The 16,361-nt window shown below is 38.0% G+C and overlaps 2 protein-coding genes across 2 annotated transcripts; both read left to right on the forward strand.

Annotated features, from left to right (window-relative positions):
* Positions 1 to 5,388: 5,388 nt before the first annotated feature.
* On the forward strand, positions 5,389 to 12,013 carry LOC132094729 (uncharacterized). Its single transcript, XM_059499383.1, has 6 exons — positions 5,389 to 5,608; positions 6,623 to 6,780; positions 6,898 to 7,027; positions 7,395 to 7,486; positions 8,331 to 8,475; positions 11,683 to 12,013. The coding sequence occupies exons 1-6, from the start codon at positions 5,404 to 5,406 to the stop codon at positions 11,742 to 11,744; spliced, it is 792 nt and encodes a 263-aa protein (XP_059355366.1). The 5' UTR covers positions 5,389 to 5,403; the 3' UTR covers positions 11,745 to 12,013.
* Positions 12,014 to 14,005: 1,992 nt separating this feature from the next.
* Positions 14,006 to 14,974, forward strand: LOC132094730 (gamma-crystallin M2-like). Its single transcript, XM_059499384.1, has 3 exons — positions 14,006 to 14,070; positions 14,192 to 14,434; positions 14,660 to 14,974. The coding sequence occupies exons 1-3, from the start codon at positions 14,065 to 14,067 to the stop codon at positions 14,930 to 14,932; spliced, it is 522 nt and encodes a 173-aa protein (XP_059355367.1). The 5' UTR covers positions 14,006 to 14,064; the 3' UTR covers positions 14,933 to 14,974.
* The last annotated feature ends 1,387 nt before the right edge of the window (positions 14,975 to 16,361 follow it).

Raw genomic sequence — 16,361 nt, forward strand, 5'->3', positions numbered from 1 at the left:
AATTTTGAAAGGTCATTGCGGGCGGGATGATCCGGTGCACTTGCGGGTGCGGGCGGGAGGGATGATACGCTGCACTCCCGCAAATTAAATATTAGTGTAAAGTAAAATATATAAATGGTTAAAGTAGCGTTCATAATTTGTACTTGTGAGAGAGATTCTGTTTGTCAGCAATAAAAACGTTTTAAGCAATCTAAACTTGTGGATGTTGTCGTTTGGGGTAGAGGGGGGCGTAATCTCGCGCACACTTGTTTAGAGACAATTCCTTCCCGCTGCTCCGTGTTCGAATACTTCATTCAAGTTCAAAATAGACATCATGGACGAGGAACAGACTCAGAGCACCTCTAGTGCTTCAGATATAGCCCTTAGCGCTTCAGATGTAAGTACTAATATAAAGAAAGGCACATTTACTACAAAAAAATCACGAAACCTCAAATCAGACATTTGGCAGTCTTTTTCGGTTGTGCACGATGGAGAGGGGAATCAACTACCTTTTGCCTGCTGCGATAAATGCCAAAAGGTGTTAACATACAACGGACACAAATCTGGAACATCAGGCCTGAATGTCTTGTATGTACAAGACTGTACATACAAGACATGTATGTACAGTCTTGAAAGGACAAAGATTGTTGGAGTTTAGAGGAAACACGCCGAAAGTGTCAAGTGCTCTAAAGGCGAAGACAATAGACAAATGTGTGGACTTTGTTTCTGCTGACCTCCGTCCATATGACAGCATTGCTGGTGAGGGATTCATTCAGTTGACACAACATTTGGTAGACACGGCAACCACAATAGGCAGATATGATGTGAGAGATATTCTGCCTCATCCAACAACTGTGTCACGCCATGTAGATGACAGGGCACACAGATTTAGAAGGGCTGTTGTCGATGACATGACTGAGACAATTATTAAATATGGATGTGCTGTGACAACTGATATTTGGACAGAGACATACCGCAAAACCTCTTTCCTGTCAGCCACCATACATTACGTCGATTCAGACTACAATTTAGAATCTCAAGTGCTATTTTCTGCCCCATTTGATGAATGCACTCCAAAGACAGGTGAAAATATTCGTGCTTTATTATTTCAGAACTTAAGAGTCTTTGGAATTGATTGTTCGCTTTTGGGAAAAAAAATTGTTTTTGTCACGGATAGAGGAGCAAACATGGTGGCCTCCTTACGTGGGTTCACTAGACTGAATTGTAGTGCCCATGTACTGAATTCAGTTCTCGCACATGCTCTCTCACCTGCTGTGATGAGCCAAGTCCCCGAAGCGGCCCAGCTTATCACCAACGTGAAGAAACTGGTCAGCTATTTTAAACATTCTGGCCTGCAAGTCAAGCTGGGGAAGTCTCTCAAACAGTCAGTGGAGACACGATGGAATTCGACTGTGGACATGCTGGATTCTGTCTCACAGCAGTATGATGAGGTCACAACAATACTGCTGGAAAATAAGCAGTATGACAAAGTAGGCTGCATCAATAAACACACTCTTGAATCCCTGGTGGCGTTTCTCAAACCCTTCAAAGACGCAACGAATGACCTGGAGTCGGACAATACGGCATTAAGTGCGGCGCTTGTTCTGCCTTGGTCCGTGAAGCTAAGAGAGCATTGCGAAGTGGCCAAGGTTGACCCCCTACTCAATGTTATCGCATCTGCTTGTGTACAACGTCTAGACGAACTGTTGTCACCGAGTAGCCTTGCTCCAAATGGAATTAACATGCTCTATAAAATAGCAACATTCCTGACTCCCAAACTGCGTCAGCTTAAGATGGTCGATGAAAATGAAAGAAAATATGTGACTGAAGCTGTGAAAGAGCAGATTGAGGACTTGGGGTTTGATGTCCAAGCTGAGGAAAATTCTGAGCCACCTCCACCTAAAAAGGTGACATTTCGTGATTTTGAAGAATGGGAAGATGTAGGTGCTACGTGTACTGACTCGCAGAAGTCTTTAGATTCCGAGATAGAGGCGTATTTGAAAGTAAAACTGGATGGATCCGAATCACACCAACCCAAAGATATCCTCCCATGGTGGAAGAAACATTGCTTTGAATTTCCCAAACTTTCCAAACTGGCACGCCATGTACTATGTGTCCCAGCCTCCAGCGCACCGTCCGAACGGGCTTTCAGCATTTGTGGTCGCATACTGGAGCAAAGACGCAGTGTGCTGAAGCCCTCATCAGTAAACAACCTACTTTTCCTTCATGGTTATTCAAAGAACCCGATAGCCTAAGCAGCAGCTGATTCTTTTACCTTTATTTTTATCATTTTCATTTATGCTGGTAGCGACCTGCTGAGTTTTTATTTTTATTATTATTATTAAAAGGTAAGCCCAGGCTATTTTCAGTTTAACACCTGTACTCAAAGCCCAAATAGTTTTTTAGTCTCAATGTTTTACGAATGTTCATGGCTAGCCTATATTGTGACCAGAACGTTATCTAATATAATTATATATATTAGATAGATAATAATATCCTAATCGAACAGATTTTATATTTTTGTTTTTGGTTACGGTTCGCCTAGGCTACTATTGTGAATATTATGCTGTTCGTAATACGGGACCGTTTCGTGTTTTGTATGTTTTTAAATGTTTTTATGTTTAAATGTTTTAAATGTTATTTTGTTTTTCAAATGTTCGTGTAGGCCATGCCTGTTTTTAAGTTAGACTACATAATTAAGCCTATTGGAATCTGGGCCGATTGTGTATCTTTGTTGGCGTTGGTTACTGAGGCCTATTTAATGTTTTGTATGGTCATATGCAGGCTTACCAATAAATATGTTACCAAGGAATTATGTGTGCACGCATTTTTTTTTTTTTTTACAAGACCTTTCGTGAGACAGAAAGTGAACATCCATCCTGCCCAGGGGCAGTTCTAAGGTCATTGGATATTCGGGTCTTCAGCCCAAACTAAAATTGGGTATTTTTATTTAAAGGAATTAATTAATATAAACGCGATTTTAAGGGAATTAAGAAAAAGAAAGGCTTAAGTTGTGTTAGTGAAATAATTGTAACTATTTGCAAATAATATTTTATTTTTAATTATAAATGAATCAAGGAAATTATAGCATATTTTCAATTAAAAAAAGCAAAATTTAATAAATAAATTAAAAAGTTGAGTAATTTGCATCACCGGATAGGCTACTGTCGGTAGTTGATCATTTCTATTGTAAAACAGTCAAATATTACATTTTTATCTACTTGCATTTTACCAGGCATTCGTTCGCTTCTTTAATCATTTTGACATTGATGAGCTAGACCGCTGCACTTTTAGTCATCCTAACAACAAACAGAGCATTGCGTAATGTAGTGCATCAGAACAGCATCAAGAATATCAAGTGCGCAACGCTGCTCAACGCTGCAAAAAAGCACATCGCTTTAATGCAAAATGGAAAAATATAAATAAAACTGTAATATGCACATGATTAGGTAATCACGGCTGCTGTAATCTTATTCACATTTCTTTTTCTGATTAATTGTTTTGCTCTATGAGAGACACAATTGAACAAAATTATTCGGGGCTAAAAACGTCCTAGCGCCGCCCCTGATCCTGCCTGCCGTCTTGCGGACATTTGCGGGCGGGAGCGGGACATAATATCACAGATGCGGGCGGGAGCGGGACTAAAAATGACAGATCTTTGCGGGAGCGGGCGGGAGCGGTACTAAACACTGCGGGAGCGGGCGGGAGCGGGACTGAAAATTGTGTCCCGCGCAGGTCTCTAGTGTGGACTCTTTTTTTAAATAGTGAGAACGATTTTTAAAACTAAATATCTTTATCGTTTTCTTTATAGTTTGGTGTGAACGGTCCTTTAAGATTTATTACGATACATGTCAATCTAAAAATGGCAACAGTATTTAAAATACTTTATATCAAGTGAAGAAGTTTATATCACAGCAAACACCTATCAGAACCACCGATGCAAATCAACGTGGATTACCGGGAGTCTTACCGGGAGTTCTACTATCTCTTACGAGTTATAAAAAGATGAGGTAGACGGAGTTTAAAGCTAAACTCTAACTTAGCCCTGCTATTTTTGAGCTGATCAAGTCAGTGCAGCAGCGTTATCTAGCCTTATTAGCTAGATTTGCTAGAAGACGATAGAACAATACTCACCCTAAAGTTGTTGATGTAACGTTTAATGCCCTTCTCCGCGCGATGAAATTCATTTACAGTCATCAGGAGAAGTTCTTGTAAGATGAAAAATCTTCTCCTCTTGTCAATTTGAAAGCTCTACGGAAAGAGCAATGGTTTCCCCGCACAGCACCGGATTTAAATAAGCCCCCCTGAGGAAAAACATTGTGTACAAGAGCAGAGCTAACGGTCCAAATTGAAAATATTATCAATTTATTTTTTGCTCGATTCATGAATCGATACATTAAGATTATCAGGATATAAAAACATTTAATAAAAACACGTTTTTCATTTAAAAATCGATTACACATATTAAGTTACACATACGTCTCGATGAAATATCGGTGTTTAACTTTCAACACTGCCCCCTAGTGGTCGGGAGCACTTCCGTTGTGTTGTGGCTTAATTCCGTTGTGTTGTGTGAATTTCGTTGTGGCTTAATTTCGTTGTGTTGTGGCTTAATTTCGTTGTGTTGTGAGAATTTGGTTGTGTTGTGGCTTAATGTATTTGTGTTGTGGCTTAATGTCGTTGTGTTGTGAGAATTTCATTGTGTTGTGGCTTAATGTATTTGTGTTGTGGCTTAATTTCGTTGTGTTGTGGCTTAATTTCGTTGTGTTGTGAGAATTTCGTTGTGGCTCAATGTCGTTGTGTTGTGAGCTTATGTTTGCTTTTTTAATGTCGTTGTGCTGTGCACTACTGGGCCACTGTAGCCACCTTCTGAAATGTGTGTCAGAATAATATATTTACCTACACTTAAATTATCTTCATTAAACCAGTTCTTCTAAAAAAAAAAAGAAAAACCTAAATCTCCAGAATTCATTTGGAAAATATAATTTAATATCAAATGTATCTCTTCATCTATATTTGAACCTTGCCTGACCTTGCTTTCTTTTTTCTTTTCTTTTTTACTTTTAGGAATTACAACTGCAGTCAGGGGGTACAAAAAGTAAAGCAAATAAACAGACATAAAAATACATATACATAATGAGAGACAAATTTAAGCCTGACCTTGCTTTCTTGGAGCACATTTACTTGGTGGATTATGTAACCTCCAGTAACGGCCATCTGATTTTTAAAACTAAGATAATAATAATAATAATAACAACAATAACAATACCAATAACATATTGGTTTTGATTTTTAAAACATTAACATTTTTCTTATTGAGATTTTTTTTCAGTTTTTCGATGGTAACCAGTTCTGTCACTATAGCAACACCCGCGTAAACCTGAGGAACGCTAACGAAGAAGACACGACAAGGTGAAGTAAGACATGTATGCGCTTGTGAAATGGTGTGCCGGGGTTGATAAGGGGAAATTTAGTATTGTTCACATTAAATACATACGAAATTTTGATCTGGAAAGTTTTGTAAACGGCGTGATTACCTACGAAGACGAATTTGCCGTCGAGTGGGGTGTGGGAAAACGACCAAAAGGTGGATTCCCCATTTATATGGCTACCGTTCAATCAGTTGGAGGTAAATAAGTTCAACCCTAACATTTTTTTACTGCTTTGTATTAGTTACACAGGGATATAATGGAAGGGATAATGTAATACGAGGCGGTTTATAACTGTTAGACGTTATCAACCCCGACAGGCTGAATGCAGAGGGGTCTTGCATCAGCCAGAAGGCTTGTATTCTCAATAATAACCGCCTCGCTATAGGCTACATTATCCCTCTTATTACATGGCTAACGTTACGTACAAAATAAATAAATAATTTGACACAAAATATTGATTTAAAAAAATGTTGTATTGCTTCCGCAAAAGAAAATAGTCCGTTCCGCGTCCAACGCTCTGTTTTTCATGGCAACGGCGTAACGTTACTTCGCAGCGGTTTGTTAACGTTATCAATGAATAACAGGCCGCATACTAAACCAAGCCATGTAATAAGCTATATTAACATAAATAGATAACTTATTACGAAACCACGTTGTCAAGGAATGTGTTTAGTTAACGTTATGTTACATGTGTTTCATTTTTCTGAGGCAAAAAGGTTACTTTGACTTGCTAAAGCTACCTCGAGGTTATGTAGGATAACGTTAATGAACGGCGTTCTACCGATATGAGTGATCACTTTGTGATATTAATAATAATGTGATGATATCATATTGAGCGGGCTTTACTTTATTTCATGTGTTGTTTCAAGCCTGTATGAATTTCTTCTGCTAAACAGATAACAGAAAGAAAGATATTTAGAAGAACGTCATCTGACAGTTTTTGGTTTCATTGACTTCCATAGTATAACGTTATTTTTTTTTCCTACTATGGAAGTCAATGGGACCAGAATCTGTCTGGTTACTGACATTCTTCTAAATATCTTCCTTTCTGTTCAGCAGAAGAAAGAAATTCATACAGGTTTAAAACAACATGAGGGTGAGTATATGATGACAGTATTTTCATTTTAAAGTGGAGCATCCCTTTAACTCAGACCCTTGTTGGTACTATCAGTGTGTTAGAGGCAATGGTGACTGATATTTCTCTGCAATAGACATGAATACTTTGGAGCGAAAGTTGGACAAACGTTCGAAGAAAGATTCCAAAGACAATGCCATTGTGGGAAAGAGAATCCGTGTTGCCAAACGTCTGTGGGAGGATGAGGATGAGGATGACCCCCCTACTGCCGTGGCCACAGTCAGTGGAACCAAAGTGAGTTTTCTGTTTAATGTACTAACTCTTTACCCCATAATGATATATATATATATATAACTAAGGCAATAATTTGTATGTTTAATTTAAAATAATTTCATTTATATGTTTCCACAGGCTGCCATTCACAATCAAGGGGCTGAAATCCTAGCTTCCATTTCCTTGGAAGAACAAGCAGAAAATAGTGACAACGAGCTCTCACTTGTGCGTCAAGAATTGCTAGAAATAAAAAAATTCATCTATACAGGTAAACGTATTATATTTCCATTATGCACACACACATACACAAAGTAAAACTTAAATACCGGGGGCTTTTATTTTGTCGGATCATAAAACTTGACCTGCCAATGTTTCTTATTCATTGACCAGACTGCTGGCCTGCCATCCCACACAGTAAAATTGGCTGGTGTAAATTGTTTATGGGGACTTACATCATCACATCATTATTTTAAAAGGACTGATAAGAAGCGTGATGTTTTCAACAGTTTGTCTCACTAATACATAGATGGGATAAATGCAGAGACTGAATTTCCCTCACAGGATCAAAAGAGTATACTTCTATTCTTATACTTTTTGGCTACAGTCTTTCACACCCGTTTTTCCTGTTGATGCAGAGATACCTCAGATAAAAGAAATGCTCAACAGAAGCTCCATGCACCTCGGCAGTCCAGGGTCTCTCCCCAGCCCTTCAAACCCTGTTCAAATAGTGAGTACTTTTTTTATGCAGTGCTGTTGGAACGTATGTGAACTGCTTGCAATCACCTTGTCTTCTATATCAGGGTAGCCGCGGGGTCTTAAAAGTCTTTAAAAGGTCTTAAATGACATGTTCCTAAATTAAGGCCTTAAAAAGTCTTAAATTCCATTGTCCAAGTCTTTAATTTTTTAAACAAAGGTCTTAAATTTCATTATACTAGCCTATTTATTCAAAGTCAACCAGACTGCAACGCAAGGTGAAATGGGGGAAACAACAACAACGTGAAAATTCAACAGGGTTTAGCGTAACGTCAGAGAACGTCTAATTTCTAGTATGCGCAAACAATAGTTTGGGTTTTCGCTAGGGCTGCACGTTTTCAAGTTTTTCATTAACCGTTAACCGAGGCCCTTAGCGGTTAATACTCGGTTAACCATAGTGTGCGCGCCGCAACCCCGAGATAGGCATAATTTGCGGGCGGGACATGTCCCCACCACTATTTTCTAAGGTAGATTTTGTTCCCACCACTTTTGAAACATCTCGCGGCACGAATACCAATACAAATAAACAAAACATCTCCAGTTAACTAGCAGAGCATTCATTTCGTTCGTTTTTTTTAGGCGATCTAGCGCTGAAATGTTTTATTTTTTAAACAAACCTTGTGGCAATGGCTCTTTTTCACACTACTTATTGATAATATGACATCTCCAACATTGACAGTAGGGACCAGGAATGCTTGATATTATAATATTGGGACCAATTTACACAGTCAATTGTACATACATCTTGAATGCTGGATATTTTGTTTACTATACTGAATTGAAACTTTTAAGCCTATCTATTTTATTTTGTTCAACAGGAAGAAATTGTCCCAGGTTCAGGTGTTTACGTATCACGAAGTGTGTGGCGCTCTGCTTGCCAGGCATCTAGTGGGACTTCAATGGCAAGGATTTTGCTGCTTGGGGTGTTTGACATTGAAACACTCATCAAAAGTAATTTGAGAGGTTAGTATTGTCTGTACAGTAGTGTAGAGTGTAGTTAAAAATGCTTATTCCATAGTCACATTTGTTATATTAAATGACAAGTTCGGTATTTCACACTTAAAGCCCTGTTTTCAGATTGTTTTCTGATGAAATAGAATGGTTAAGACTTAAATTTGGACAAATGCTGCTGGCCTGGTTTTTTGTGGTAGCAAAAGTAGGTTTTTGACAAAATTCAAAATGCCGAAAAAATGTGCAGACCAGAAATGAAATTGAATTTTACATTTTGATCTTCAGGAGTCCAGCTTTCCATCGATATAAGACATTTGAGTCTACGACATGTGGTCTAGGAGTTATGAGCAGTTTCACGCTTTTGGTCGCTATAGCACCCCATAGGTGCACTCCAATCGGGGTCATACTTTGATAACCTCTCCTTGATTTTTGTACTACCATCTGGCAAAGTTTCAAGGCTCCAGCTCTTACGGTTTGGGCTGCACGATGTGTTTTAAGGTGGAAGAAAAATAATAATAAAAATCCTTACAATTACAATAGGGTTTCAGCACTTCGTGCTTGAACCCCTAATAACTACAATTCAGAGTGTCCTTTGCCTGTGATCCGTCACACAGATTTATGTTACAACATACCCTAGACAATTCTTTTTCATCGATGCGAGAAAAAAGTATCCTAGATGTTATTCTAGCGTTATGCACAACCATGCTATAGTTAGCCAAGCAACTATAAAACTTCGAATTTACACCAAAGACTGTATACAGGTCCTTCTCTAAAAATTAGCATATTGTGATAAAGTTCATTTTTTTCCATAATGTAATGATAAAAATTTAACTTTCATATATTTTAGATTCATTACACACCAACTGAAATATTTCAGGTCTTTTATTGTTTTAATACTGATGATTTTGGCATATAGCATTTCCTGCACACGCCTGTGCACGGTGGCTCTGGATGTTTCTACTCCAGACTCAGTCCACTGCTTCCGCAGGTCCCCCAAGGTCTGGAATCGGTCCTTCTCCACAATCTTCCTCAGGGTCCGGTCACCTCTTCTCGTTGTGCAGCGTTTTTTGCCACACTTTTTCCTTTCCACAGACTTCCCACTGAGGTGCCTTGATACAGCACTCTGGGAACAGCCTATTCGTTCAGAAATTTCTTTCTGTGTCTTACCCTCTTGCTTGAGGGTGTCAATGATGGCCTTCTGGTCAGCAGTCTTACTCATGATTGCGGTTTTGAGTAATGAACCAGGCTGGGAGTTTTTAAAACTCTCAGGAATCTTTTGCAGGTGTTTAGAGTTAATTAGTTGATTCAGATTATTAGGTTAATAGCTTGTTTAGAGAACCTTTTCATGATATGCTAATTTTTTGAGACTGGCATTTTGGGTTTTCATGAGCTATATGCCAAAATCATCAGTATTAAAACAATAAAAGACCTGAAATATTTCAGTTGGTGTGCAATGAATCTAAAATATATGAAAGTTTAATTTTTATCATTACATTATGGAAAATAATGAACCTTATCACAATATGCTAATTTTTTGAGAAGGACCTGTAGATTTACACAAATAGGCTGAATTAACGGTCAAGATGAGCTTGACCGTTCGGCTTTCCTTTTAAAATCCTCACAAGCTCTTTCCATCTTGGAAAAGCCACTCCTATATAGACTTTGGTCTTGTTGTTTTTCCTGTCGCGTTGCCGTTATAATTCTCTTTTTCGCTTCCTTTGCGACTCCTTTTCACGTCCTCGAGAATAGGTGTGATCATCCATCTTCAACAGGCTTTCAAATCTGCCGGCATTCGCGAGTAGACTAATCTCCCCCTGGCATTAAAGCGTGAAAGGCATACATTGTAAAGTGCTTTGAGTGCTCATAGGAGTAGAAAAGCGCAATATAAATGCAGTCCATTTACCATTTAAAGCAGGGCTCAGTAGTTTCGGGATTTCTTCGCTGTATTCTCGCTTTTTGCTCGCATGTTTCTCTCTAGAGCTCCCCCCACAGCTTCGGAATAGATATTTGACAACACTGTTGTAAAAACTCGTTGGCGATTCTCAGACACCAGAGGCTAGTAGATCAACAACATCAAAGCAGATGGGACATTCTTTAAAACGTTTCCTTGATTCCAGTTCGAACAGCGTGAGGGAGCGCAATAATGACAGAGTTTTAGCCAATTTCTTTTGGGCATAAAGCAATTGTTTACATTGCGAGACTTCCTGACCCGGCTCAAAGTTGCAAGTGCGGATTACCCGCTCACGGGCAGCAGGGGGGTGCAGCTTTAAGCTGTTCAGTTAAAGCTGTAGTCTAGGATGTTTGGAAAATCGGTCGAGAAAGCCTGGGACGGTTGGGAATTTAAAAAAAAAACTCATCCCACCCCTCCCCTCTGTGCTACCTGATCCCTCCCACCGGGAAACGACCTGAACAACGTCACTCAGTCTGTCAAGCTGTGATCACCGGTAGTAAACATCGGAACAGAGATTTACCATGTGCAATGTCAAAATAGCTCAGAGGCACACGTTTGAGTTCACGCTCACGCAAGATTAGCAACACATGCAATGTTCTAAACCCCCTACCACCACCACCCCCTGAAACACAAACAATAATAAATAAATAAAATAAATAATACTGTATTACAGCTGCCGTCTTAGGAGGGTACGTTTGACAAACGTTTCCCCTCCTGAGCCTCGTTTACCCTGGTCAAAAGTGCTACCTAGCGCACATTAATTGCACAATAATTATTAGTTAGTATTGCTAAAGTTGAGTAATTGTTATAGCAGCACACAGCGCATCTTGTTCAAATTCCGATCGGCTCGAAGAGAACCCGATAGGCCTACTAAGATATATTCAACCACTTCAAGAAATATAATTACTTTGACCTGTGATAGGCGATGCTAAACGGCTAACATTCCAATGCCGACCGGCAGCATGAGTATGTTGTCAGACTGATAAAAAGCTATTTATGTAACACCATAAAAGTATAAATAAATGCTTACCTGCTCAACAAAAAGTCAGCTGTGACTGTAAGGGCAAGCAGGGGCCGCTTGCTGCTTTCGGTTTGTTTTTTCTCCATTGTTGAGCTGATGCTACTTTGCTAGCTACCATAGACTGTCAGCTGCTTGCCCGCGAAATTTCATGTTCATTTCAGCCATTTTGATTGTCATTCTGCTGATAATGAAAACGTAAACTATATACTGGTTATTTTTCATACTGAAAAACATCTTTTTTCCTCAGGAGGGGAATCCAAGTTTCAAACGGGGGAGATGGGGAGAAAAGAAGCGCCCTGGATGAAATAAAAGCGAAAGCTATAATGGGTAAGTTATGATTTTGCTATTTGACATCATCTGCCACAGGTCTGTATGTAAAGTGTTGTGAGCCTTAACTCAGTCAAATCTCCTCAAGAACAACTTGGGGTTAAGTGCCTTGCTCAAGGGCACAACGGTGGTGACCGGGATTCGAACTCCAAATTCCAGGCTACTAGCATACTAGCCAGGTTCCTTTACTGCTGTGCTACCACCACCCCTTTTGGCTTTGTGCCTGCATCCGAACCACACCCATAGAAATATTTGTAAAAAATGGACAATTATTCATGGGGCTCCAGGTAGTGCATCCCAGAATTTTCAATGTATTTGTTCAAATTCACATTCGGCGTTGCAAAAAAAATAAATTAGTTTCGATGAGAGGTGGTGGTGGTGTTTGGCACTATGATCCTATCTCGCCTGGAAATTAAATTGGTGCAAAACTGGCCGCCATGCTTACACACTGTTTGCAGTGTGTTGCACTAGAAGAAACTGCAATAAAGGTTTTTGTCTTTGATTTTTGACCAGTGTTTTGTCTGCTTTATACCTAAAACTTTTTTTTTTTTTAAATCTACCTTTTCAGATGCTGTTATGTCAGGGAAAAATGTTCATTAAAAATGAGTGTTTCCCGAGTGAGTCAAAAAATCTGAAGTTGAAATTAAATGAAGTTTTTACTTGAAAAGTTTGTGTACTGAACAAAATGCATTAAAGTTTGTATTTGAAAAGACCTGGAATTGTGTGTTCTGTGGAATGAGTATAAATATATGTGCAGGATATATAAAAAACATAGTTGTACCACTAATATAAGTGAAAGTACATGGTGTCATCATATAAGAAGCATATTTGTATCCCTAATATAAGTGAAAGTACATGGTGTCATCATATTAGAAGCATATTTGTATCCCTAATATAAGTGAAAGTATGTACTCTGGAAATAAATACATATATGCATGTATACATATATGTGTCTTGCATATATTTCACATATATGTGCATATATGCGAAAATATATGGCACTTACATGAAAACGGCCATTTTTTATATATTTTGAAATATATGTTTCATATATGTCTATGTGTTTTACATATATGAATTTTGCATATATTCTCATATATGCAGCAGACATACATGGGCAACGATATTATATATGTAATTTACATATATTGACATATATTACATTTCTGTATGGGAATAACATAACCACATTTATTAATCAGGATTACTGTCATTTTAATTTCATTTTATAACATTTTATAAGAATTATTTAATTTTCACATAAGCACAAATCAGGAAAATGTCATGGTTTGCTTGCAGATTTAGTCACAGCAAACAGAGTAAATGTGTGAAAGAAAACAGACTGGCTGTATTACACTAATATTTCAGCAGAATGTATCGCTATGGAGACTGCTATAGAACAACTCCAGCTTACATGTTTGATAGCTTTTTCAGTGCATCAGCTCTTGTTCTTTAATGTAGAGTGTGTGTGCATGGTGTGCACAAAATGAAGTTAACCACTGGGCAAAGTTTTTTATCAATTTAAGAGAAATACTTGCTAGAGGATAAATAACCAGCAAGAAAATTTTACAGATGGCTACAAGAGGCAATAACTGCTATAAAAAAAAAAATTTATAAATAAAAATTAATCATAATAATTATAATTATAATAATAATACAACACCTCTAGAAATTATTAGTATTAGAACCTGCAACAGACACAAAAAGAATATAACAAAAACCTCAAATGTATACAAGGACTACAAGAATTATTCCAAAAGGCACATAATAAAATGGGTCTCAAAAGAAATAAAAAGGTCTCCAATGAAATTACAGTTGGACAAAAATGGATCAGTCATGGTCCAAGTCTTGTGTAGCACTGCTTCAACTAAAGGTGGGCAATCAGAAGATAGATTCCCATAAGCATGGAAAAGAGTACCATTAAGATAAAAAAAAAAAAAAGAATGAATGAATGAATGAATGAAAGAAAACTCTGAAACAAGAAAATAAATTGATCGACTTTTAGTTAGGTTTTTCCTTTCTGTTCTACATTCAAGTTCTTTCATTTAGCAAATAAAAACGTAAGAAATTCTAGATTCCTAAAACTGTGAGATGACAAAAATCTACATACTATGCTTTAACTATAATGGCCTCTGTTCCAATTGCACTGTCAGGAATTGACTAACAATAGAGGCGTTGTATTCTTTAGTCTTGGACTAGTATAAAGGTAGGGGTGACAGCAGTTGGTCAACAAGCAGAATCAGCTTCAGCTTCAGCTTCAGCTTCTCATTTGTGGAACTACTGAGGATTAACCAGCGCAACCATGAAGGTAAACCTTGTTCCAGTACCTATTCCATACAGTTTACCTTAATTTTTTCAATTTATTTACAGCTATACTTTAATGTGGTATTTCTTACTTAAAACAACTAAGAAATTAACTGAATTTTCAGGTCACCTTTTATGAGGACAGGAACTTCCAGGGTCGCTCTTATGACTGTATGAGCGATTGTGCCGATTTCTCCTCCTACATGAGCCGCTGTCACTCTTGCAGAGTGCACAGTGGATGCTGGATGATGTATGATCAACCCAACTACATGGGAAATCAGTATTTCTTTAAGAGGGGTGAATATGCTGATTACATGTCTATGTTTGGAATGAGCAACTGCATCAGGTCCTGCCGTATGATCCCTATGGTAAGCTCTATGAACCTGCTGACATCTTTATTAATTGACAATAGAAAAAGGTCCTAAATTTATTCGTAACCATTTGCTTAGAAATCTTTCAACTTGAAAGAAACAGATATTTTCAGAATGATGATCTGTGAGAGACAGACCTAGAGTGCTGCTGAAGATATGGTTACATGTGATAATTATTCTTCCTCAATAATTTAAGCATAACTGACATTTCTTCCACTACAGTACAGGGGATCCTACAGAATGAGGATCTACGAGAGGGAGAACTTCATGGGTCAAATGTACGAGATGATGGATGATTGTGACAGCATCATGGACCGTTATCGCATGTCTCAATGCCAGTCCTGTCATGTGATGGAAGGCCACTGGCTCTTCTATGAGCAGCCCCACTACAGAGGCAGGATGTGGTACTTCAGGCCTGGAGAGTACAGGAGCTTCAGCAATATGGGTGGCATGAGATTCATGAGCATGAGGCGTATAATGGACTCCTGGTACTAGTGTTCAAATCTTTCAATAAATTAATTTCTCTACAACATAAAACTGTCTATATTATCATTATTGCTAAAATTTGCACAGTACTGTAGTACTGCCACTGTATTTTATATATGGTAGTATCATTAATATGGTATCAATATAGTGTCATAATATTGTATGTGCAACAGATACACAATTTGAACATGCATGTCTGCAAAAACCTACCTGGTCTCATGTCAAATACGTATCTGGGGGCACGTTTTCGCAAGACACGAAATACGTACCAATAAGTACATATCACTGCAGTTTCCAAAAGAAATGAACACTAGAGGCAGTAAAACTCAGACACCTTTTATTCCTTTTCATGCAAATTTACAGAGTTTCAATTAATAAAGCGTAATTTTTGCACAATTACATGAACAATATCATGTTATGACTTCAAAACAATATTAATATGCTGGAAGATTTGAAAACTGATGCTTTTGAATGTTAGCGTCACACATATCCAGATTCATATATATGAGTTTTCAGAAGCGGTAGGTTTTTTCTGTAGCTCACGGAGTACTGAGATGAACTTCAGAGGCGAGGAGCTCCGGTTTGAATCCCATTCAAATGGCAAGGTTGCATCAACAAATGTGTTTTTACATCAGTTTTGCATTTGTTAACACTATAAGGTAGGTTTAGGGTTGGGTTTAGTTTGAATTCTGAACCACCGTGATACATACTAGAAACAATGTAATAAAAACACAGAAATAAGTACCTAGATATACATAATAAAAAATGCCAGGGTTTACATATTGAACCTGTGTTTTAGAGCTAATCAGTGGACATTTCTCTTTGAAACTGCTGCAAAACGTTCAGTAAGTTATGTAAAACCTCTCTTGCAGAAACGTATACCCAAAGGTGCATATTTGCCATGAGACTGGGCTGGCAAAAACATGAGCGCTCTTGCCATTTTGCTATGCCCTGTGTAGTAAATGTTATGTAGAATGAACACCTCATATAGTATGGAGTTAAAGAAAAGGAAAAGAAAAGATTTTGAAAATTAACAGTTTATCCTTTGCTTATTTGACCACTTCTGATCATTTTATCAGCCAATCAAGGGCCCCCTTCTTCCGTGGGCTGAAGCCCCAGGGCCCCCACAGAAGAAAGGGGCCCTTGATTGGCTGGAGTAAATGGGAACTGTCCTTATACATTGATTGACAATTCATATAAGTGGTTGTCTTGTGTCTAATTATAAAATAACAAGAAATTATTGGAGATGTTCCTGATTTATATAATTCACCCTTCAAACATAATCTATATACAATTTGTGGCATCCGCCATTAAGTCAGGAAACGCCTCTTTGCATTATGCTTCCGCATGTCAAGAATGTGAGGAAGCCTATACTGGTGTTCAAAATGTTTTTCAAAAATTGATAGAGGTGTGCAAAAAAGGAGAAATAAAGTTAAAG

The sequence above is a fragment of the Carassius carassius genome, chromosome 19 (genome assembly GCF_963082965.1).
Source record: "Carassius carassius chromosome 19, fCarCar2.1, whole genome shotgun sequence".
NCBI classification, from domain to species: Eukaryota; Metazoa; Chordata; class Actinopteri; order Cypriniformes; family Cyprinidae; genus Carassius; species Carassius carassius.